This window comes from Neomonachus schauinslandi, chromosome 1 (assembly GCF_002201575.2).
Source record: "Neomonachus schauinslandi chromosome 1, ASM220157v2, whole genome shotgun sequence".
Classification (NCBI taxonomy): domain Eukaryota; kingdom Metazoa; phylum Chordata; class Mammalia; order Carnivora; family Phocidae; genus Neomonachus; species Neomonachus schauinslandi.
The window spans coordinates 47,481,868-47,508,717 of NC_058403.1; the positions used below are offsets into that span (position 1 = coordinate 47,481,868).

The 26,850-nt window shown below is 36.5% G+C and overlaps 1 protein-coding gene across 1 annotated transcript in view; it reads right to left on the reverse strand.

The window, feature by feature from the left end:
* IMPG2 (interphotoreceptor matrix proteoglycan 2) overlaps positions 1-26,850 on the reverse strand; it is a 164,628-nt gene that overhangs the window by 129,620 nt on the left and 8,158 nt on the right. The window contains exons 3-7 of the mRNA XM_044919217.1: positions 22,352-22,518; positions 17,801-17,832; positions 9,889-9,938; positions 8,910-8,992; positions 2,551-2,712 (exon numbers count right to left, since the gene is read on the reverse strand). Coding sequence (XP_044775152.1) covers positions 2,551-2,712; positions 8,910-8,992; positions 9,889-9,938; positions 17,801-17,832; positions 22,352-22,518 — 494 coding nt within the window. The remainder of the gene's footprint in view (positions 1-2,550; positions 2,713-8,909; positions 8,993-9,888; positions 9,939-17,800; positions 17,833-22,351; positions 22,519-26,850) is intronic.

Consider the following 26,850-nt stretch of genomic DNA (forward strand, 5'->3'; position numbering starts at 1 on the left):
AAGTATTCCATTAATTGCAAAATGTTATACAACTGTATGTAATTGCTATTGCTAGACCCATCTCATTTTGAGTTTTGTCATCTCTTGAGTCTAACCACGTACAAGTATTCTAATTCATCACATCTAGTTAGCTACTGTACAGGTTTGAAAGAATCATTCCACTTTATTAACATCAAGATTAATAATAGGTGTAATTTATTGAAAGAATCATTCCACTTTATTAACATCGAGATTAATAATAGGTGTAATTTATTGAATGACTTCTATGTGCCTGATGCTTTACAATATTACTTCTAATCTTTGCAACAATGTCAAGAGTTACATATTTTCCCGATTTTATATATTGGAAAATTGAGATATCAACTAACTTACCCAGGGTCATGCATTTGGTAAGTGACTAAATTAGAATTTATTTAACCTTAAATCTTTCCAATACCAAAGCCCATATTCTTCCCAATGAATTACATGCCTTTTCTTCCCCCCTGCCTCATGGTAAAAATGTTATAGAATTGAGACCAGGACTGGGAAAACTGTGAAGCTCACTTTAACTTTTCATCTGAACTAAAATTAAGGTGATTCTATATGGTATAAAGGAAGGAACACTTTGAAGGGAAGGAGGAGACTTGATTTTCCCTTCTACCCCTAAAAGCTGAAATGACTATGAACAATTTACTTGGCCGCCTGGGCCTCAGCTGTAAAATAGCGATGCTTATCCACTTGGTTGCTGTGAACTAACAGACTTAAAGCAGCCTGCAGAACATAAGGCACTGTGCAAGGACAGTGTTGATACTGTAGCTATCTTCAGGTATCGATGCTCCCAATGCTATTATGCTTACCTTTCTCTCTCTGATACTTGATGTTGTCCCAAGCTTATCTTACTCTTCTCATAAAAAAAAGAATTCCTCCTGAACCTCAATCCTCTCCAATCAGGCTTTCTTTTTCCTTAAATATCTTCCCATATTATTACCTAGGAAATAATATCAAAGGAACAATCCCTGCGACTGTGCCCTGAAGGGAGAGAGCTAGAGGGGCCCCCTTCAATGTGCATTAAACACAGTGACAGAACCTTTCAGAGACACAACCTCTAACTCTGCTGCTTCACACAAGGAAGTGGCTGTTGGTAGACATTTCAGTGCAGGTAAGGGGACGGGACTGAAGAGATCTTCCAGAGAATAAACCATTTCATGGTAGGTCCAGACCCTTCCTCACCCCCAAATCACCTCAAGCCAAGAGCCATCTACCCATAATGTTGGAGATGTTTTTCAGAATGTTTATTAGACTTCTAGACTTTCTAAATATGCAATCATTTAGTGCAATTGTTTATCTAAACACTCAGGCCTACCAAGTTTCCTCACTCCAAGAGCAGAGAGAACCAGACAGCTGATCCAAGACACTATCTGATGCCAGGTGGCCACTGGCCTGGCTGACATTTCTTCTACATACCATACAGCCTTGCAACTTGGCCACACAGATAGGAAAAATAATTGTCTGGCTTACACTCCCCACGTCGGATGGCTACAATGATGCTGTTTGGCTGAGAGATGCACATTTCTTTTTCTCCTCTACACATAGTGTCTAGGGAAGGAAATGAGTCCAACATAATGGAATTGAAAAACTTGGGCAAGGAGAACCCCATCAAGAGGGATGGAAAAGAAATAAACAGGAAGGAATGATGTGCCCTGACACTGGACAGGAAGGGGAGATGGGCACTCACTGCCTTACCACACAAGAGGAAAGGCACACAAGAAGGGGGCCACCTATGGATCATTTTTGACTGAAAGAATCTTGAGTTCAAGTCCTATATAGAATTCTTCTGCAAATTAAAGTTGCAGGAGAGTCTAATGCATGATTCTTTAAAAAAAAAAAGAAAGAAAGAAAGAAAAACCACCTTTTAAAAAATACCTCCAACCAAGGAACAGAGATAGGAGGGAAATTTACTTTTCACTGGACACCCTTTTGTCCTTTTGAACTTGGTACTGTGTACTACTTATATGTTAACTACCCCAAATTTTTCAGTTTAGAAAAAGAATATTAAATAGGAAATTAAAAGAAATTAAGTTTAATGTTCCTCCAAGAAAAACAATACACTGTATGTAGTTTCTTAAAGATACTCATTTCTCCAAATACTGTCAAGTTAAAACCATTCCATTGAATACATTCTTCTTTGGCTGTGCAGCAAAAGTTTGGAAATAGTATTTATTTGTTAGCAGATGGTAAAGGTGTGTCAGATTTTGCTTCAATTAAATAAACTCATCTTTCTGTGATCTTTTTACAGAGTTTTCTGAAGAAGTGGCTAAGTCACAGCCCTCTGAACCAAAGAGAAGAAGAGCCTGATTCCTTAACCTACCTCTAACCAGTTTTGTGAATATGGGAAATTTACAACCCAAGGAAAATGTCTTGTTAGTTAAAAAAGAAAGAAAGAAAGAAAGAGAGAGAGAGAGAGAAGGAAGGAAGGAAGGAAGGAAGAAAAAAGAAAGAAAGAAAGAAAGAGGAAGAGGAAGGGAAAGGGAAAGAAAAGAAAGATGAAAAACAAACCAAAAAATCACCCACCTCTGAAATAAACTCTTCTACAAGGTGCTGGTGGTGGAAGTTGGAGGGATCCTGTAGTTCTTCCCTATATTGTTCTCCCAAAAGGTGGATACTGAATTCTGCAATCTGCTCAGTTGCTGGTTTTGTGGATTCTTCTATCACATTCTCAATTTCATTGCTAATCTGGATTTTTAGAGAAAAAAACAATAAATGTCAATGTTTACTCATACAACCAACAAGTATCTCCTGATTGGTACATATCAGACACTATGTCAAAAGAAACTTCTAATGATGACCTTTTATACAGTATCTGACTTTGGAACTAATTGGGTGGACTTTAAGACACAGGCTAACATTAAAATTACTATGCATTTGTACATTCCTTTGAGCACACAATGACTGCTTCAGGGAAAGACAGAAAATTTTCCACAGATAACCATCAAAGTTGACCATCTTCTATCACATCATCCGTGAGTTTAAAAAGAGTTGACTATGCTAATAGTATCATCTAAAAATAGCCTAGAAGTGTTGTTCTCAAACTTTTTGGTTTTAGGGCCCATTTAAACTCTTAAAAATCATTGGGCACCTGGGTGGCTCAGTTGGTTAAGCGACTGCCTTCAGCTCAGGTCATGATCCTGGAGTCCCGGGATCAAGTCCCACATCGGGCTCCCTGCTCAGCAGGGAGTCTGCTTCTCCCTCCAACCCTCCTCCCTCTCGTGCTCCCTCTCATTCTCTCTCTCGCAAAAAAAAAAAAAAAAAAAAAATCATTAAGAAACACAAAGAAATTTGGTTTTTATGGGTTGTATCTATAGATATTTACCAGACAAAAAATTAAAGGGGAAATTTTTAAGAATATTTCCTAATTCATTTAAAAATAATAAACTCTTTATGCTGTAAAAAGGAATAACATTTTGCAAAATAAAAAATGAATGAAAAGAGTAACATTGTTTATATTTTTATAAATTCTTTAATTTGGTTGGCTTCAGACGAAGATAGTGGATTCTCATATCTGTTTCTGCATTCAATCAGTAATATGTTGCTTTAGTTGAAATATATGAATAAAAGTATTAGGGAAGGGAGAATTATATTAACAGCCTTTTCAGATAATTGTGGAGATTCTTTTTGTATACTATAACAAACTCAACAAGGGGTAGTTTCTTGAAGATTAGTGACTACATGGAATCTGAAACTGTATCAATGAACTTTTTGTACTCTGTAACAGTAAAATCCAGGTCTTCCAGTCCAAAGCTGCAACAATTTGAAAAACAAAATAAATAATGGATTATAATCCAAAGAATAAAATAAATATCCATGAGTCCATATTGATGGAAATAAATGATTTAATAAATAAATGAGAAGTGACAATAGTGTCTTACAGAAGAATTCCAATAGTAAATGTAGAATGAGGGAAAGAAAGTATCACTACTACAATGCTACGGTAAAAAGTGCTACACGGAAGATACCCTTGAGCTCATCCATCTAAGTCCCTCCATTGTGATACACAAGAGAAGGGGTTGGAATAGAAGAATGGCTAGCCTAAGGGCTCCCAGCAAGCCAATGGCAGAGTCAGGAAGAGACTACAGAGGCTTTCCTTCAGTGTACCATTTTTCATCCGTGATAGATCACATAATCAGAGACCTTCAAAATCTCAGAATAGGAAAGTACCTCAAAGATCCCACTATCCCTTTGGATGCCTGAATTCTCTCTACAATATCCCTGACAAATGGTTGCTCATCCTCAGTTTAAATGGCCTGATGAGAAAGAGTCATGATTTTCAAAGGCAGACCATTACATTTCAAAAAAAAAAAATGCTCTCGGGGCACCTGGGTGGCTCAGCCGGTTAAGCATCTGCGTTGGCTCAGGTCATGGTCCTGGGGTCCTGGGATGGAGCCCCACATCAGACTCCCTGCTCAGTGGGAATTCTGTTTCTCCCTCTCCCTCTGCCTCTGTCACCTCCTTGTGCTCTCTCTCTCTCTCTCAAATAAATAAATAAATAAATCTTAAAAAAAAAAAAAAGCTCTCATGTTTGGGAAGTTCTTTAATTTTTTTTTCTTTCTTCTTTGCCCTCCACAACTTGGTTCCTGCTTCGCTTTTCCAGCCCCATCTCCCTTTCCCCCACCTTTCACTATCCACTCCAGCCATGCTAAATTCCTATTTGCAGACCTAGGAATATGCTAATTCTCTCTGGCCTAAGCAGTGCTACTCCCTTTGTTTTGAGACCTCAGGCCAAGACCTTTCCCCTGTCTCTTCTTCTGGTAACTTATATTCATCCTCAATTCAGACCTCACCCCCACCAGAAAATTTCTCAGAACTGCCCCTCAAAACTGACCCAATGCTCCTAATGCTCTCCTATTTCATTCTGCATTTACCCTATCATAGCACATACCACAAGGTAATTACACTGTATGTTTACTTCTCAGTATGCCTCCTGAAACAGTAACTGGCACATATCAGGCGCTCATATTTTTTGGCATTTTTTATTAAGGTATAATAGACATAAAACACATATTAGTTTCAGGTGTACAATGTAATGATTCCATATTTGTATGTATTGCAAGATGATCATCACAGTAAGTCCAGTTAACATCCATCACCATACACAGTTACAAATTTCTTTTTCTTGTGATGAGAACTTTCAAGATCCACTCTCCTAAATACTTTCAAATATGCAACACAGTACTATTAACTATAGTCACCATCATGTACATTACATTCCCATGACTTACTCATTTCTTAACTAGAAATTTATACCTTTTGACTCTCTTTACCCGTTTCATCCACTTCTACCCAAAGCTCTTAATATTAAGCCCAAATATATTTCCCTGTAAGCTCCACCACTGATCTCAGTTCTGTAATCCAGGACATATATAAAAACTGTAGTCACCAGAGAGCCCTTCAAATGAGTACAAACAGCTATCATGACACCCCTGACTTCCCTAGATTTTCTCCTCCAGACATTTCTCAGGCTCTTAATACCTTCCTTAGAGTATGGTATACACAAATCAGATCTGATCAATTAAAATATGATAGGATACCACCACCTCTCTTATAATAGATTCTGTATTTCTACAAATACAACCTAAAATTACACTAGCTTTTACTAGTTTCACCCCAGTAACTGCATCATACTACTGATTCATACAGAGACTAACATCAACAAAAACTCTTAGTCTTAAGGAATTTTATATAAAACTTTGCATTTTTGATATTAAATCTTATCTTGCTAAATTTGGACAGAGACTTCCATTTCCAGTACTATTATAAAAGAAATATCCTTAGTAATCTTGCTGCTACAGAATGCCTTAAGTGATGAATAAATATTTTTAAAAGTTTTAATGCATAGCTGGTTTGCAAGAAAGTAAAGAAAATGCCAAGGGGTCAGGAAAAACAGGTTAAAAAAATCCAGAGAGGTGAATCAGTGTTGTGTGAGTACATGGTTATATCCTCTGATACTTTGTAACCTAGGCTTGAGTTTTAAATACCACAAAGGGATAGGATAAAAAGTAAAAAGGTGTGTACATGTTGAAAGGTCAGATCAAAGACTCCCATACACTAGTAAAGATGATAGCTGCACTTGTAGTGAGGATAGTATAAGGACATTCTTGTCAAATCACTATGCCATACACCTGAAGCTAATGTGACATTGTGTGTCAACTATACTTCAATTAAAAAAAAAAAAAAAGACTGCCACATAAAGCAAGGATTCTAAAAACTCAACAGACAATTTGAACAACCAATTAAACTAAGCTGAAGGAAGAATTAGTAAACTGGAACACATACCTAATTCTAACCCAGAGAGACAAAGAAATGGAAATTATTAAAGAGTGGTTAACAAACATGAAGGATAAAAGGAGGAGGTCAGAGGTTCAGTCACACAAGATAATAGCTGAGAATTTCTCCTATATCCATATTTGTTAAACTGCAGAATGCCAAATACCATATAGTATACTACTATATGTATTTATAGTATATATATATATATATATATATATATACTTACAGTATATATACTATAGTATACTTATGTATATAAAAGTGTATATATATATATATATATGTGTGTGTGTATATAGTAGTATACTATATAGTATTTCACAAAAAATGGGTATAGGAGTATATTTATTTATTTTGCTTTGGATTTGTTGTACTTCCTTAATGTAAAGCCTTATCGATATCATGAATTCTGAGAAATTTTCAGCTGTTATGTCTTATGATTAGATGTGTATGGATAGATAGAGATATATAGAGAGGAGACAGAGATATATCTTAAAAGTAGACAAAGAAAACAGCCAGAGGAATACAACTGAACTGATACACAAGTGAAAAACAACTGAACTGACAGTTCTCAGTATTAACAACAAAAGTTAGAATATAGTGAAATAAAACCTTGACCAGAAAAAAAAAAAAAAACCCTCAGTCTAGAATTTAGTACAGATTTAAATTTTTTCTATAATAAGGAGATAATAAAGAAATTTTCAGATGATCAAAAACTCGAACAAATGAGAGACTCTTACTAAAGTAATATCAGGAGCATATATTTCAAAAAGAAAATTATCCTAGAAGAGAGATCTAAAATGCAATAAAGAATTTTAAGAAAATAAAATAATAAACTTCCAGGTAGATGTAAAACAAACTTTATCAAAAACAAATATAATACAGTCTAAAAAAAAAGAAGAACAAATATAGGGGTGCCGGGTGGCTCAGTTGGTTGAGCATCCGACTCTTGATTTCGGTTCAGGTCATGACGTCAGGGTCTTGGGATCTGTCCCCATGTTGGGCTCTGGGCTCAGTGAAGAGTCTGCTTGTCCCTCTCCCTCTGTTCCTCTCCCCCTTCTCTCTCTCTCTCAAATAAATAAAATATTTTTTTAAATTTCTTAAAAAAGAACAAATATAATACAGTCTAATTTGTGGGATTGAAAAGAGAGAACTAAAAGAGAGAAAGAAAAAACAAAAATATCAAAAAATAGAATATAAATCAGTAGGGTGATTATTTGAATTACAATGTTCTAATATTCCTGCATTGCTTAAGACAAGGATCAAGATTCTGAAAAACTTAAATTTTGCTAGATTATACATTATAACTTAGGAGGTAACTTATAGGGTTTATATATTTTATACATATAATATAAATATTATAAATGCTAAACATAATAATATATATTATGTAACTTATAGGAAAACTACTGACAAAACAGAAATAAAGTATACAATTTCTATAACAGTAGATGGAAAATGTATTAGGAAAAAAATTGAACTGTAAAAGTGAAACTTCAGGCTTCATTTTGAACTAGAAGTACAAGCAATCTAATTCTTATTAGGTATGTCTATACTGCTTTGTTTTCTTACTCTATAAATTGGCTTCAAATAGTCTTTTTTTTTTGGATATTAATGTTCCAATTGATTATACATAAATCCTTCATTTCTTAATTATAGAGAATTCTATCTCATTCTATGAATGTTTCTAGACCTAAACCCACAACTATTCTGCTTCAAGTTCAGAACCACAGTATCACTTTTTATTCATTCATTCACAAATATTTATTTAATGACAATATTTCCCAGCACCACCTACTCTGGACAAAGTTGTACGGAGGGTGAATGTATTGATTCCAGCTTCCACTCACGGATCCCACATTACTACCAGCCTTGTTCAGTGACAGGGAAAGTGGTGGGGCAGAGTAGGGTGACTTAACCTGATTTCATATAAATTAAAATGTCCAAGCTGGGAAGAAAAGGTACAAGGTAACTAAATTACACCTTTCTAGTGAATATGTTCAGTCAGAGTTTACACTATATTAAGTAATCTAGGATTTATGAACCCTCAAATTTTAAAAATTCATATTTAACAAAATTTCTAACAAAATATTTCTATCTTCCTGGGCAGTCTATGTACTTTTTTTTTTAACCTGAATGTTATTGAAAGTAAACTTAATATTGTTTGGTGGACAGGTTACTGTTAATAATGATGCATTTAAAAACCACAGTATTTCTTGATTTTTTAACTACGTAAAATCTACATCCTTTACCTCTGAAGAAGAGAAGACTAAGTCCTGATCTATTATGAGATAGAATTACATAGGCAAAACCCCCACAGTAAATTATTTCACATAGCCCACAAGAGACCATGAGTTTACCATGATGACAATTACCCAGGCTCCAAGTCATTTCATTTACAACTTGAAGCTCTCTCTTGCAAAAGCAGATTGACTCAGCTCTCCAAGGAATCTTAGATTCTTTTTAATACACTGGTTTTAAAATCCACAATACCTCCATAAAGGAAACCACATGAAGTCTTGTGTAGTTTGGCAATGGAATATAAGTCTCTCTTAACCCCTGTTCTACATGTTAGAAACTAAATAACAAAACACAGCATCACTCACACTCTCCTCAGGCCTCTCCTTGATGTTCTCTGAGGTACCTTCATAGGAGGTCACCCCTGGATATGGAACACTGAGAATAGCACCTAAGTAGAAAAACAAAATCATGTATGTGAATTCAGAATCATATCAGGAAATAACAAACTGACTTCAAAACAATTCCTGTAAGTCATTTGTTTTTCCATCCTGGAAATTCAGTATATTCTAACCTTAAGACACATTTGCTTAGATCTTCCTAGAACAGAAAGTAATTATAACTCATTCATTCATTCATTCAACAGCATTTAATGAGCATCTACTTATGCCAGCCACTATGCAAGATGCTAAGGATACAGACAAAATTTTTATCCTTAAGGAGCTATCTAGTAAAGAGGACAGATACTGAGAAAAGTAATACCACCAGACAGGAAAAGTGGGTGAAGGTTGGAGACTGGCTATGAACTGATCATTGTTGAAGCTGGGCCTCATTGTGCAATTCTTATTTTTTGTATATGTTTGAAATTTCCAATAAACAAAAGCTTTTTTAAAAAAATTAAAAATAAATAAAGCAACACCAATTCATAGGAGACACAGAGATCAAAGGAACATCTTAAAGTATACCACAAGGCAATCAGAAAATCCTTACTCTGAGAAACTCTTGCAAGGCAAATGACAAATGGTGGAACTAGAAAGGTTCTACCTGTTGACATAAGTAGTGGTTACAGAGTGTTTGCCTTAAAGTAATTCTTTAGGTTGTACTTTTTTTTAAGTAGCTTTCTGATTTTTATTAGACTTAATAATTAAAGATCTTTAAGTACCCACAACATAATGCCATACAATTAATGAAAACACAATCACTTCTTCTTGAGACTCTTGAACAACACATAAGGAAAGAGAAACCTGATATTTTTTAAATGTGAGCTGAAATGTGTGCTTGCTCACAAGATCATCTTAAGGCATAAATAATTTAAAAAGAAAAGTGAGTAAGTGCACAAGAGCATACCTCCTGATGTTGAGGTATCACCAACAGGAAACGGAGATGACAATTCAGGGCTAAGGTTAAAAAAGATGTTTAAAGTTAATAAAGGTGATAGAAATATGTGCATATATTTTGAGGTTTGTTTTCCAAAAAGGAATTCACTAGATCTTCAAACAGGGCTCCCAAACCCAAGGAAGTACTGATTTAACAAAGTTTAAAAAATAATAGTCTTCATAATTCATTTTACATTTGTTAGTTTTTGCTCAAGTAGAATCACACTAAAGTACTCCTCTACTTACTATTCCATCAGGCTGTGTTGATTTCTTCTCAGTTTTATTAGTATGTGAAATTATTTGTTGATTTATTTATCTCCTTCTTTATCTCTGTCTCCAATCTCTTAATCCTCTAGAATGGCATTGTCATGGTAGTCACTGGATATATGTGCTAATTTAAATTAACTAAAATTAAATAAAGTTTAAAATTCTGATCCTCATTCACACTAGCCACATTTCAAAAGCTCCATAGTCACATGTGCCTAATGGCTACCATATTGGACAGCACAGTAAAGAACATTTCCATCATCACAGAAAGTTTTATTGAACAGGACTGCCATAACAATATAAATTCTATGAGATTAGGAACCTTGCCTGCCATATTCTTACTCTATCTCCAGCCTAAAATAGTACCTGCCATTTAGTAGGCACTAAATAGTTATTTTTAGAATAAAAGAATAAACAAATATTATTAGCCAGGGAGTGAACAAGACATCTGGCATATAGCTGTGGATAAACACACATGATCTATTACAGTTACAGTCTTACAGAAAATAGATGGCAAATAAATGATTACAAATGTAACATGTAGTACAGGTAGGAGAATACTTGCTGCTAAGGAAAAAAATATAAGCACAGATCTCATCTCATTGGACAGATCATAGAAATCATAAAATTTTTTTATATAAAGAAAGTCAAGCTTAGAGAAATGACTTGCTGTAGGCCACACTGCTAACAGGCTGCAAGTCACCCAGCTATCCTTTAACCATGCCACTTTGCAACGAGAGAAGATCAAAAGGTAATCTGAGTGGCACCTGGGTGGTTCAGTCAGTTAAGTGTCTGCCTTTGGCTCAGGTCATGATCCCAGAGTACTGGGGTCAAATCCTGGGATGGAGTCCCAAGTCAGGCTCCCTGCTCAGTGGGGAGTCTGCTTCTCCCCCCCCCCTGCCCCTCCCCCTCAAATAAATAAATAAATATAAAATCTTTATTAAAAAAAGATAGTCTGAGAAGTCCCTCCTCTAAAGGAAAGAAAGTGGGTTTCTGCAAGTCCAAGTTTCCACATACCCCAAAAATATAAAATTTAAAGTACTACTATACTTTTAGAAAGTCTCATTTATTTGTTTTAAAGTTTTATTTATTTAAGTAATCTCTGCACTCAATGTGGGGCTCAAACTCATGACCCCAAGATCAAGAGTCACATGCTCTTCTGACTAAGCCAGGCAGGCACCCCTTAGGAAGTTTTAGAACTTTAAAGTTTGTATATGGATATGTCCTAAGGGAAAAGGGATGTTACGTTAACCTTTTACAAAGGAGTTCAAAGGTGATTACACCTGTTGGATGGTGATTACATTACTGTTAAGGGTTGAAAACTGTGTTCAACTTTATACAAGTGAGCTTCCTAAGGTGATTCAATTATAGTCAAAAATGTCTCCCTCACAGACTTGCCAATGTGCCAGTGAGTCTCATCTTCAGACAACTCCTTTAGATTGCCCTATTGCTCTAAATTAGGTCATGGTGGTGGGACAGGGGGTTACTCAAAGCCAACAGATAAACATGGCAGACATCTTGAACCATCAATATTACTTGAAGCATAGGCAGGTGGGGAACTAAGTAAGAATTGATGTGTAATTCAAAATATTTTAATATTAAAACAAATATGGCTACATTGTGAAATTGAATATAAAGTTAAAATTAAAATTAAGATATTAAATATGATAATTCAAAGATATTTCATGACTGGAACTCCAGTGGGGGAGTCAACTAGGGCCATGTTCCCTAAACTCCCAGGCTTTGGTAGAAAATTTGAGAAACTGGGGCACCCGGCTGGCTCAGTTGGTGGAGCATGCAACTCTTGATCTCAGGGCTGTAAGTTCAAGCCACACAGTGGGTATAGAGATTACTTAAAAAATTAAAACATCTTTAAAAAAAAAAAGAAAGAAAATTTGAGAAACTGAGTTTTTAAAAATCTCATAAAGATTTTTCTGCTTTTTAAAAATACCATCTAGAAAGAATAACATTTTAAACCATTACACCAAACCCATCACTTTTGGTTATTTAGAAGCATTTGCAGGAAATTGCTTCTCAGTGAGCTGTCTGTCATCTAGAAGAACCTAAAGAATACAACATCTGGATAAGTCATTATGATGAATGATGAGTGGAGAAAGGGCCTAGGTGATGAGAAAGCATCAAGAGGCTTCTCGGGTTGCAGGGAGTAGAGCTAAAACAAATAAGATTCAAATGATTTGGGGACAGATATTAACATAATCAGGCTTGAATAGGGTCTATCAGTTGTCCACAAGGCAGAACACCATGCCAATACCTTCATTTTATAGAGGAAAAAACGAAGTCCAAATGAATAAAGCAATTTTTCCTGGGTGACACAATGACTTACATGGCCCAAGGTCATACCTAAAATTCCTAACCATATCTAGTTCCCTTTTCAATAATAACAGCAAGAATGAGTACCACTAAGTTTATCATGTGTCAAGTACTGTGTTAAGTGTTTCATCTTGCTTAACTCATTTAATTCTGGCAACAGTCTTAAAAGGAAGATACTATTATCCCCATTTATACATATGAGGAGACTAATACTAGAGGAGGTTAAGAATTTGCTCAGAGTCACACAGCTAGACAATGGAGGAACTCTGATGTAAAACAGGCCCACCTGATTCCAGAAACCTCTCTCTCACTCATCTTAATTCCTCACAACATGGCCTTTCTGCGAGCCATATTGACTAGAAGGGCAACCAAGATGGTTTCACTTGGTTGTAATAATGGCCTACATAAATTTAACAACCTAAAAGTCAAGGTGTATAAGGTCCCATAAAAAGGAAGGGAAACCCAATCAAAGTTGGAGAGCTATGGAGAGCAACCAGGCATGAAGAACAAAGAGGTCAAAGTAAGACAGAGGGGGCCAAAGCACAACACAAGTAACTAGAACAGGAAGTTGGAATGACATGGCAAAGTAACCAGACCTCACCTGGTTTCAGTCAAATTATCCCCCACATCAAGATCCCCCACATTTGATAAATAAGTCACAGGGATAAAGATGATTAATAGGAAATATAGTCAATAATATAACAATAACTTTGTATGGTAACAGATGGTAATTACACTTATAGTGGTAAGCATTTTGTAATGTATATAGTTGTTGAATAACTATGTTGCTCACCTGAAACTAACATAATATTGTATGTCAACTATACTTCAATTAAAAATAAAATTTTTTTTAAATTTAAAAAGAGAAGTATTGGAACTAAAAAATAAGTAAATAAATTAAATCTAATCTAATTCTCTAGGGAAGTATTCACAACAGAGAAGTTTGTTTACTTCAGTAGAACTAGATTTCACTTACTGAATTCAAAATAACATTTTAAAGATGGTAAGTAGGCAATGCTCAGTAATTCAAATCTCTTGTCCAACAGTCCAAAGTTTAATCCCTCATTTTCCCACTCTCCTTTCAAAAAAGAGGAAAAAAAACCACTTAACAACAAGAATCCTTTCAACATGTTCTCATTAGGTATGCCTCCTGCAGGGATCCCCTAAAATGTCACAACAGAATAGAACACAGAGTTGTATTGAGTTTGGAGACAGAAATACTACTTTCATTTCTAGGCCAAACCACAAATGTGAAATCGTTCAGCTAAGACCTTTAGCTTAATACCAGCAGTGAACAACCTCCTACTTTCTCATTTCCTCAGCTCATCCAGCACATAATTTATTACTCACCTCTACTGCCTCATCCTATCAGAATTCAGGTGAGATTGTACCAAAAGATATCAGAGACACATGGAGTATAAGTTTAAAAACAAGCCAAGCATAATTTCCTATCTAGATTACTACTCCCCTCGACAATTTTCTATACTTTGCTTTGCTCTTGAATCTGTTAACTATGATCAGCACAGGACAACAAAAGAACTCAAGGCACAGGGCCAGGAATCCTGGGTGCTAGTCCCAGAAGTATCATTAACTTTGTTATGCCTTAGAGAAATATCTCAGTTGCTCTGAGCCACAAGAACTTAATCTCCAAAACAGGAATACCTCCTTCTACTATCTATTTCCCAAAGGTATAATAAAAGCTAAATAAGATATTATATATGCAGAAGCATTATAAAAATAGGAGATGCTTAACAAATATAAAACAGAGGGTAATGGAAGAGGGACACGTGTCCCAAACAGAATAAAATATTTGCTAAAAAAAAATGTGTATTTGTCTTTGTGATCTATGATAGGCATACTCAATGACAAATATAAGTTAATTGAGGTACAAAAAAAAAAAAATGCCAAAGAACAGTCCTTACACCAAGAATATTACCAGAGACCTGATAATAAACTTGAGTAATTGAGCAGAAACTCAGTTATTCATTTAACAACTATTTGGTGAGCACATATTCCAGGTGGGGTTTTGTACTGGTTATTGAGACTTCACAGTAAGTCCAGAAGGCAGGTGGTTAAGCATTGAGTGGAGCTAAGTGGAGATGCTTTCAAGATACCCAGCTATAATGGGTATAAAGGGCTGGAGGAAGGCCTTTTGGTAACATGGGAGAGATTTGAGTATGTTCAAATGCTAATAAGGAGTTAGTAATGGGAGAAGCTGAAGACTCAGGAGAGACAAAGAAACAATGGTAGGGGGCGCCTGGGTGGCTCAGTTGGTTAAGCGACTGCCTTCGGCTCAGGTCATGATCCTGGGGTTCCGGGATCGAGTCCCACATCGGGCTCCCTGCTCAGCAGGGAGTCTGCTTCTCCCTCTGACCCTCCTCCCTCTCCTGCTCTCTGTCTCTCATTCTCTCTCTCTCAAATAAATAAATAAAATCTTTAAAAAAAAAAAAAAAAGAAAGAAACAATGGTAGGAAGATGTGTGTAAGAGTTAAGATGGGATGTGAGATCCTAAGTAAAGCAGAAAAAAATTTTTTTAAAGACACAGAGCAAATGATTGTAGGGGAAGCTTAAAGTGATACAGAACAGAGTATTTGGTGCAAGTCATATGTCAGCACGTTAGGTTTGAGTTCACATAGAAGCAGCAATTTAAGTCACAGAAAAGAAGTTTGATAAGTAGAATAGTGGCCCCTCAAAGTCATCCACATCCTACTCCCCTGAATCTGTGAATATGTTAAGTTACATACAAAGGGGAATTAAGGTTGCTAATCAGCTGGCCTTAAAATAGGGAGTATAACCAGGTTCATCCAGGTGGATCCAGCATAATCATTAGGATCCTTAAATGTGGAAGAAGGAGGCAGAAGAGTGTCAGAGTGATAAAATGTGAGAAAGGCTTGACCGGCCATGACTAGCTTTGAAGATGGAAGGGGGTCATGAGCCAAGCAATCTGGGTAGTTTCTAGAAGCTGGAAAAGGTAAGAAAACAGTTTCTCCCTTAGATCTTCCAGAAAGGAATGTAAACCTGGCAACACCTTAAGACCCATGTCAGATTTCTGAATGACATAACTGTAGGACAAATTTGTGTTGTTTTAAACTACCAAAGTTTGTGGTAATTTGCTACAGCAGCAATAAAACCTAACACAAGAATCTCAACACAGAGAATACAAGACTAACCTCAAAAAAAAATCATAAAAATAAATTTGAATATAGAAAAATGGTGGGCAAATTAAGGGTTTCAGTGGGTCACTATAGTACTCAAGTGGGAGAAAGATGGCTTAGAGAATTCTTAGGCCCCTCCCAGGGTTTCGCTCCCAGGTTACCTAACCCCAGGTCACCACTTTCAGCAACTACCACAGTTGGCGTTCTCACCCCACCCCAACCTGGTCTGTCCAGTTATATGGGAAAGAAGCTTTAAACTTTAAAATTCTCAAAATTCACTTATATTTTCATATGTGTTTTTATTTTTATACATACATTATTTTCTAAGAATGGTAAATAATATTTTGAGTCCCTTATTATACCTACTACAGACAGTGCCTTAGCAATAAAAATATATAATCCAGTCAGTCCTGCTATGATGCTTATTTGTGAATTTGTTCCAATGTGACTAATACAGTAGGAGACAACTGACCACAGTGCAAAATTTCTTCTTTACTTATACATAATCTCATTCTAAGAAATGCTAGGTAGCTGTGGAAAACTGCACCCAGTTGAAGTGAGTCCCACAGAAAGACTTAAAACATACACACACTACACCTTAAACATCTTCCAGCTACCTACTGTGTGATGAGCCACAACCAGCCTCATATGGTGTTACAACTGTCCATCCTACTTCAGATAACCCTCCTTCCACCACTTTATAATAACCCACAAGCTATACACTTGCTTACGTCCACTTCCCAAGTAAACTTCAGAGCTTCTTCCAGGTTAAATGCCATGAGTACGGTATTTACAAGCTTCTTAACCATATAAGATGTGGAAAAGGTGCTATCGTTTTCATTAGGTACAACCATGAACATTACTAGGACTGGTGGGACTTAGCAGAGTATTTAGTTCACTGCCTGTGTGTTGAATAGCAATCACAAGGAACTTCCAAGCTCTGTTCTAGGTGGTGAAGAGCCCACACCCAAGAAACCACGTGGCCCAACATTTAAATGGGTGCTCAATCCCAGTCCCAAGCAGAGACTCAGTGGTAACATTAGCTGTATGAGTAAGTGAGACCACACAAAGTCCCCTTCCCTCCTGTTTACTCATGTTTGATTTGAAACCTACACATACCCCACTAGCACTCACATGTGTACTCCAACTCTGCTTTTGCCTGGACTCTGCTGCCCAGTTTGGATCTCTAGACACTGACTCACTTAACTGGTTTTTCAGCCTGTCTTTTTTTCTAATTTGAAGCAAAACTCTGGACTCTGACCTGGATTTTATGCCCTAATGGTGTTTTTCTATATAATTACCCACATACTGGCATAATCTAGATACTCTGAGTATGGACAGAATTGAAATCTTTAATCCTTACACACTCAAAATCCCTCACCTTCCATGAGCAGCTTTGTACTGCTATTGCTCAGGAGCCAGAAATGACCTTAATCCTAAGACTAAAGGCCAGTAGAGCCAAGAATCCTAATATTGGAGGATTCATCAAGGTTGTGTTATTCCTATATTTCAAGCTCATAATCATCTCAGTAAAGTGATCCATACCACCAACCATCATTTAATAAACTGCCACTAAGATGTACCATTTCATAACATTTTTACTCTTAGCCCATAAGCCTCAACAAAAGTAGATCATTCCATATTCCATTTCCAGAAATCTATTTTCTCACCCAAGAGAAAGGAACAAGTCTGCCTCCTGGCAAGGTTAGAAAGTAAACAAGCGGGGCGCCTGGGTGGCTCAGTTGGTTAAGCGACTGCCTTCGGCTCAGGTCATGATCCTGGAATCCCGGGATCGAGTCCCGCATCGGGCTCCCTGCTCAGCGGGGGGTCTGCTTCTCCCTCTGACCCTCTTCCCTCTCGTGCTCTCTGTCTCTCATTCTCTCTCTCTCAAATAAATAAAATCTTTAAAAAAAAAAAAAAAAAGTAAACAAGCACAGTGGCTGGGATGGTAGTCTTGAAAGGGAAGTGGCCTCAACAGGAGGAAAAGCATTTGGGACCAACCCACAGCCCTGGTCATTGCCGGAACCAGCAAGAAAATAGAAAGGGATCATTAAATTTGGTGTGAGTCTTGGAATAGGTATTACACGTCTCTGTTGCCAAAATAAAATTAGGGGGGAAAAAGACACTCACCTGCTTACAGTTTCCTTTGTATATGTCAGTTTCTAAGGAAAACAAAGATAAAAATGACTCTGTGAGTTAATTACAGTTATTAAGCAGTAAATGAAATTTATTGCATAGAAAACACTAATGCCCTAACATTATATTGTTCTTTTATAAATCTATGCTGTTATTTTCTATGGTTAGACAAATAGTTAAAGCAAGGTACTAACAATGCCAAGTTTGTTTGGGGACCGTGGGAATGTCCTGGCACTCAGTCTCTGTTTATGTTTCCAAAAGTTCTTGAGCTTTTTTTTAATGGGCACAGATTAACAGACTTTACTTGTTAATGATTTCAAAAAGATCTACAAATTGGAGATTGGTAGAGTTCTACTTTAACCTTCCATGGACTGAGAATCAAAGTTTTTTGTGATCTAACATATTTATAGAAACTCTTATACTAGAATAATATAAACATGTGGATAAAATAAATGCTAAATCCATTTCTCCAGAATTCAGGCAAAAAAGATACACTGTACCAATAATTGGATTATTCCTCTGGGGCATTCCAAAGCAAATTGTTCCTAAGTTTCCTCTAAATTAGTGGTTTTATTTTGAGACCAATATAATAAAAAGAACACTAACTTAGAAGACCTAGTTTCAAGTCCTATTTTCTCTTGCTTGGTAATGGAGGCAAAACCCAAAATCCTTCACTTTCTCATCTGTAAAACGGAGAAACTATTATTCTGAATAACTCTCATGATATTTATAAATAACTCACTGCTCTTACAAACTCTCCTAGAATAATCTCAGCCACTCTAAATGCTTTCAATTACTACCTCAAGCCTGGTGACTCCTACAAGCTATACTTATAACTCAGACCACTCTCCTTGGATTCATACCTAAATTCCAGGCAATTCACATTTCACAGGTGGCTCAAAACACATTCAAAAGTGAACTCAATCTCCCGCCGACATATACAAAACTGCTTCTCTGCCTGAGTTCTTGTTCTTAGTCATCCAAACTAGAAACAGGGAGGTTTCCCAGGCCATTTCCTCAACCTCTCACGCTCCCATTCAACCTATCACAGAGTCCTGCTAATCTTTTTCCCTACTTGTATCCCTCGTGCTTCCTTTCTGTATCTCATGTCTAGTTAGGACCCTCAGTTCCTCAGGCATGGAGTAGTAGCCAGTCTCCCTGATCCCTCTAATCCACCCCATAGTGTATAGAAGCCATAATGACCCTTTTAAAATTCAAAACTGTCCCATCAGTCTGTGACTCACCTACTTACAACCCCTCGATGATTTCCTATCATCCACAGAGTTATCTACTCTTACAGTCTGATCTCCTGTCACTTCTAATCTACCCTTCTGGTATGTTGGCCCAAGTCACTCCCTACAAACATTTGGCTTATGCTGTCCCCTCTGCCTGGACTGTTCCTCCCAAACTCCTCCTCATTCAGCTAACTTGTACTTGTTATTTAAGACTCAACCCAGGTGACATATTACCCCCTTTGTCTGCATGTTGTACTAATATGTCACTGAAAGTATACTTCCAATGCCTTCTAATCTTACCTTCCTAAAATTTCTGCTTGTGAAAAATACCGTCCAATGTAACATCACAAGAAACTGCTGTATATCCGGGAACGCTACATCAAAAACTAATGATGTACTGTATGGTGACTTAACATAATAAAAAAAAAAAGAAGCTGTTGTATGGTAATACTAACTCTATATCATGTGTATTTGTTGCTCTGTCAGCTAATCCTTTATTATGGACACAATTGAGATGGACAACACTGATATAAATGTAAATGTGTGTGTGTGTAGATAAGTGTATGTGTATTTTTTTTCACTGAATAGCTATTCCATATTAGCCAATTTAGCAGTTTGCAAAGGTGGCAATGACTGAGAAGGGAGGCCCAATGGTAAACGGGAAAAAACATCTTTTTTCCTCTTTTAAAAAAGAGAAGTGGGTTTGAATTTAAGCTCCAGCCCATCTGGTTTTGTAATCCAGAATAAGGAATAACTCTGATGCTTAAGGTCCTTATCTATAAATTGGGGATATTAGTACCTCCTTGTAGGTTTGTTGTTTATTAAATATAATGTTTTAATGGGCTTACTATGTGGCCTGGTACATGGAATATACTAAATAACTGGTAGCTATTCTCATAATTATTAATATTGAACAGTTAAAAATGTGACAGAAGACTCTCAAATAAATAAATAAAAATCTTTAAAAAAATGTGACAGAATTGGGGCATCTGGGTGGCTCAGTCATTAAGCGTCTGCCTTCAGCTCAGGTCATAATCCCACGGTCCTGGGATTGAGCCCTGCATCGGACTCCCTGTTCAGCGGGAAGCCTGCTTTTCCCTCTCCCACTCCCCCTGCTTGTGTTCCCTTGCTCACTGTCTCTGTCAAATAAATAAAATCTTAAAAAACATTAAATAAATTTTAAAAATTTTAAATGTGACGAAAAGAAGAAAAAAATGTAACACTTTGGCTTAAAATGTGAGTTACTATGATTAAAAGTTGAGTACATTTTAAAACACACAAAAACCGAAATAAGTCAGTCAGAGAAAGACATGTATCATATGATCTCACTGATATGAGGAATTCTTAATCTCAGGAAACAAACTGAGCATTGCTGGAATGGTGGGGAGTGGGAGGGATGGGGTGGCTGGGTGATAGACATTGGGGAGGGTATGTGCCATGGTGAGTGCTGTGAATTGTGTAAGACTGTTGAATCACAGACCTGTACCTCTGAAACAAATAATACATTATATGTTAAAAAAAAAAAAAAAGAAGAAGATAGTAGGAAGGGAAAAATGAAGGGGGGGAAATCAAAGGGGAAGACGAACCATGAGAGACTATGGACTCTGAGAAACAAACTGAGGGTTCTAAAGGGGAGGGGGGTGGGGGGGTGGGTTAGCCTGGTGATGGGTATTAAAGAGGGTACGTACTGAATGGAGCACTGGGTGTTATACACAAACTATGAATCATGGAACACTACATCAAAAACTAACGATTTAATGTATGGTGATTAACATAATAAAAATTTTTAAAAAACAAAAACCTGCACAACTTCAAAATGTTTATAACCCTGCAAAATTTGTCTTGGGTCCACCCATATTTATCAGACCATATTTCTCTCCCCAGTTTGCCTCTAGTTAATAAGATCATCCCAATGTAGGGCCCAATGTTGAAAGAAATTAATAGCATGCCTCTACTAGAAATAAAATTTTCAAAGTAGAAAGAATCGGATGATATACTGTATTACTTTAAGATGTACTAATCTAATTCTATTAGACTCAAAATAAAAGCTCAGAGTTATTCAGTCAATAATTCTTCCCTTAGTCTCTCTAGGGTATATAATACTTAAAACAAGTATTTAAGATAATATTTGTAAAAGTTTCTACATTGCAGCAAATAGGAAAAAGACATTGCAATTATTGCTTATATACTTTATTTCAACAAATATCTATTACATATTTACTTTATCACAGGAAGGCAAAATGACAAATCATGACATAATCCTTGCTCTTCAGCTCATAGTCTAGTAGAAGAAGTCACACACACAACTAATAATAATAAAATGCAAGTGGTACAACATTAAAGAATTATGGGAGCTCTAAGAATTATGGGAGTTAAATCTGTGAGACTGGGGGTTGATTCCTCATAAGGAAGGTTACATCTGAGCTGAAGACATTTAGGACTCAAACGGACGGACAAGGATATATACAGGGCATATCAGACAGCACGAGCAATTTGCCACATGTATCTAAACAGCTTCATTTTCTTATCATGAATACGTGCATGCTACATGAATACATATGTACTGCATGAAAAGGGGAAGGTCCTGGGTGGCTTAGTCAGTTAAGTGCCTGACTCTTGATTTTGGCTCAGGTCATAATCTCGGGATCGTGGGATCCAGCCCAAGTGGGGCTCCGGGCTCAGTGAGGAGTCTGTTTGGAATTCCCTCCCTCCCCTTCTCCCACCGCCCCTCCTCCCACTTGTGCGCTCTCTCTCTCTCTCTCTCTCTAAAATAAATAAATAAATCTTAAAAAAAAAAAAAGGAGAAGGTAGGTAGGCAGGTAATTTGTCTATATGCATGCTTATTTATCCTTTGCTAAGAACAAACTAAGTCTAAAAGAAGGAGAACAAGTAAGCAAATTCACTAATTAGAATTATATTTATACTTTACTAAACATTTATTCAATGAACTACAATTTCTATCCTAACTAGTGTCATTGGTAGCTACTCTGAATTGATAATATGCAAAATTTTGGCAAGAATGCTCAAATCTCAAAGATTAGCCTAAACCATTGCTGAGTATTATTTCCAAATATTTACATTTATAAACATAAGCCTGACGCTCTTACTGGGTTAACAATGTTTATTATAATAGCCAGAGCTAGGGATATAAAGACTAGGCTATGCCCTATGGCAGCTCACTCAAATAGCCTAATTCAACAACAAAAAGTAATGTAGGGATTTGGCATTTGTTCTTTCTACCTTCAGGCTTTAACTGTCTATAGGTGCTCCTACAATAGTCTAGCAATTCTTCCCTTGTTAGTACCCTTACCTTCATAATTAAACTTCTATGTTCCACAGACTGACTAAAATTTGTGCCCATGTCAAATATAGTTGTGATTCCATCCTCACACAAATTCATCCAGTAACGATACTCCTCACGCCCAGGAAGTCGATCCCAAAATGTCCTGAAGGCTTCCCAGACAGCTTCCTGGCACACTGGAAAAGAGACAGAGAAGTATTTTATGGAAAGTTAATGCACTTTGAGGTTCTCACAATGATCATGAACCTATTTATTCAGATTCCCAAGACACTTTTGCCCTTAGTGTCCTTTCTGGAGGATCATGGGAATGATTCTCAGTCAAAGCTCTTCTGTTGATGTATGTCCAGTTTAAACTTTTCAGATATGAAGAGAATTTGTACTCCCCACTCCTTGCCCTTACAGAGGGAATTCATTCACTTCCTAGTAGGCAGGGTATTTTTCCCATCTCTCAAAAAACAAACAAACAAAAAACAATCCATGTTTATGCTTTATAAAAGTGGAGTAGATGTCGAGAATACTTCAATAGGTGAAAGAATAAACAAGCTATGATACATCCATGTGATGGAATATTATTCAGTGATAAAAAGAAATGAGGTTTCAAGCTATGAAAAGACACAGTGAAGACTTAAAAGCATATTGCTAAGTAAAGGAAGCCAATCTGAAAAAGCTACACACTATATGATTCCTATGATATGACATTCTGGAAAAGGCAAAACTATGAAAATTGTAAAAAGATCAGTGGTTCCCAGGGGTCGTAGGGAGGGAGAGATGAAGAGATGGAGCACAGTGGTTTTCTTAGGACGAAGAAGCCATTCTGTAGGACACTGTAATAGTGGATACATGCCATTATTCATTTCTCAAAACCTATAGATTATACAACACAATGACTGAGCATAAACTCCACATAAACTATGAGATTCAGTTAAGAATGATGTGTCCACGGTTGGTGGGAATGCAAGCTGGTGCAGCCACTCTGGAAAACAGTATGGAGGTTCCTCAAAAAGTTGAAAACAGTTATCCTATGACCCAGCAATTGCACTACTGGGTATTTACCCCAAAGATATAAATGTAGTGATCTGAAGGGGCATGAGCACCCCAATGTTTATAGCAGCAATGTCCACAATGGCCAAACTATGGAAAGAGCCTAGATGTCCATCAATAGATGAATGGATAAAGAAGATGTGGTTTATACATATACAATGGAATATTATACAGCCATCAAAAAAATGATATCTTGCCATCTGCAATGACATGGATGGAACTAGAGGGTATTACGCTAAGCGAAATAAGTCAATCAGAGAAAGACAAGTATCATATGATCTTACTGATATGAGGAATTTGAGAAACAAGCCAGAGGATCAGAGGGGATGGGAAGGCAAAATGAAACAAGATGAAACCAGAGAGGGAGACAAACCATAAGAGACTCTTAATCTCAGGAAACAAACTGAGGGCTGCTGGAGTGGAGGGGGTGGGAGGGGTGGGGTGGCTGGGTGATGGACACTGGGGAGGCTGTGTGTTGTGTAAGACTGATGAATCACAGACCTGTACCCCTGAAACAAATAATACATTATATGTTAAAAAAAAAAAAAAAAAGAATGATGTGTCAAGGTCCTCCTGGTGGCTCAGTCAGTTAAGTGTCTTCCTCTGGCTCAGGTCATGATCCTAGGGTCCTGGGATAGAGCCCCGAGTTGGGCTCCCTACTTTTCCCTCTCCTCCCTGCTTGTGCTCTCTATTGCTATCTCTGTCTCTCTCTCTCAAATAAATAAATAAAATCTTAAAAAAAAAGAATGATGTGTCAATATTGGCTCATCAATTGTAACAAATGTACTACACTAACACAAAATGCTAATGAGAGGGTAAAATGTGTGTGTAGAAGAGTGACAGTATAGGTAACTCTCTGGACTTTCTGCTCAATTTTTCTGTAAACCTGAAACTTCTCTAAAAATTAAAATCTATTAACTAAAAAAAAAAAAAAAAAAGACAAGAGTAGAGAATAAACTGGTGGTTGCCAGAGCGGTAGGTGGTAAGGGGATGAACAAAATGGGTGAAGGGGAGTGAGAGATACAGGGTTCCAGCTATGGGATGAATAAGTCACAGGAATAAAAGGAACAGTATAAGGAACACAGCCAATGGTATTATAATAGTATTGTATGGTAACAGATGGTAGCTACACTTCTGGTGAGCACAGCATAATGTAGAATCTTGTGGAATCACTATGTCGTACACCTGAAACTAATGTAACATTGTGTGTCAATTACATTTAAAAGAAATTTTTTTAAAGATAGGAGAACTAAAAAACAAAACAAAACAAAAAACCGTGATATTCCAGAGAAATGTACTGCTATATCAAAATAAAAACTAATTCAATCTATCTGCTAAATTATTCCACAGGATCAAATCTGAAAGGATGCTAAGCAGGCTGTCTGCACATTTTGTATGGCACTAAGTGTGTTGCTATCCTGCAACCATTTCATTGGCCATTTGCCAGACACTGTGGACAATAGATAGACTGAGATGGAAGGGAAGGGGAACAGAGTGCTGAGGGAGAAAGATGGATGCAAATGCACAGAAATCAAGACCATTATTTTTCATCTCAAGAAAACTGAGTGCTTATCCAGTAGCATATTGAGGTGCAGCCCCTGAACTCACAGAGTCGGAAGACCTAACTAAATTCTAGCCCTAGCCTTACCATGTACTAGCTTCATAACCACAGGTAACTTACCTAGCCATTCAATGCTTCAATGTACTCATCTCTCTTATTTAACTGGATGAATCATTACCGACTTACCAACTACCTGTGAGAGTATTTTATAAACTCCTTAGTGCTACATGAATATCAATGTCATCATCATGATGGATTCTGGTTGTCTCACAGTTGTTTGATGGAAGAAGACAGTCTAAGCCAAAAAACAAGCCTTAAGCTTTAACAGAGAGGAAAATATATGAATATTTGAAGTTTCTCTATCAACTGATTTTTCAGGGTTAAAATGAACCTTTGGTTGCAAATTTAGTTTTCTCTTTCAGTGAACTAACTGCATCCTTATCATTGCTCTTCAGAACTTCTGATCCTACAGCATACAGAAGAATCCAGCCAAGGCTGACTGCGGCAGAGTTGACCACCTATAGATTCAGAATTCTTCCTTGCTTCTTTTTTTTTTTTTTTAAGATTTTATTTATTTATTTATTTGACAGAGAGAGAGACAGCGAGAGAGGGAACACAAGCAGGGGGAGTAGGAGAGGGAGAAGCAGGCTTCCCGCCGAGCAGGGAGCCCGATGTGGGGCTCGATCCCAGGACCCTGGGATCATGACCTGAGCCAAAGGCAGACACTTAACGACTGAGCCACCCAGACACCCCTCTTCCTTGCTTCTTAAAACTTCTCCATGAATATTTAGTGCCCACCAGAAGACAATGCAAAGGTGAAAATTGGAGTTGGTAAAAACAAACAAAAAATGAATCTCTAAGGTCTAGTTATGAAAAAGGTGATTCAAAGAAATTATAAAAAATATTATAAGACTGAATAACTATATATCTATAAAGAAAGAAAAATAAATCTCAATAACTTATTTACAATATATACAAAAAGTAATTTGAAATATGTAAGCTAATATTATAGAGGTTCTAAAAGAAAACACAGAAGAATATCTATATAACTTGAGCACAGGCAAAGATTTCACAGACAGAACATAGAAAGCAACAACTACAAAAGAAAAAAAATTAGAATTTATCAAAACTAACAACTACTCATGAAAGATACTATTAATAAAAAATGGATAGGAAAGCCACACTTCTGGCAGAAAATATTCAAAATACATATAACTGGTATTTAGGATAAAAAATTTCTACAACTCTCTAGTGAAAAGGAAAACAATCCAATTTTTAAAACATATAAAAGACTGGAACAAACACTTTACAAAGGAAGTTTATGTATATGTGAAAAAGTGCTATCATTCACCTTCAGACAAATGCAAATTAAAGCATCCGCACATGAATCATTAACATTGTTAAAATGGTAGTATCTCCAAATTGATCTACAGATCCAATGCAATCCTATCTGAACACTGGTTGACTTCTTTATAGAAATTGACAAGCTAATTCTAAAATTCATATGGAATTACAATGAACCTAGAATAACCAAAACAATTTTGAAAAAGAACAAATAGATAAGCTGGACTTTATCAAAATCAAAAACTTTAGTGCATGGAAGACACCATCAAGAAAGTGAAAAGACAACCCACAGAATGAGAAAAAATACTTTCAAATCATTTTCTGTTAAGAAACTTGTATCTAGAATATATAAAGAACTGTTACAACTCAGTAATAAAAAAAAATGATAAATAGGGAAGGATCTAAAGATATTCTTGGAAAGAAGATATTCAAATGACCAAAAAGCAAATAAAAAGATGTTCAGTGTTACTAATCATTAAAGAAACGTAAATCAAAACCAGGGGATATGATTTCACACCTACTAGGATGGTTGTGATTTTTGTTTTTAAAGGAAAGTCATAGT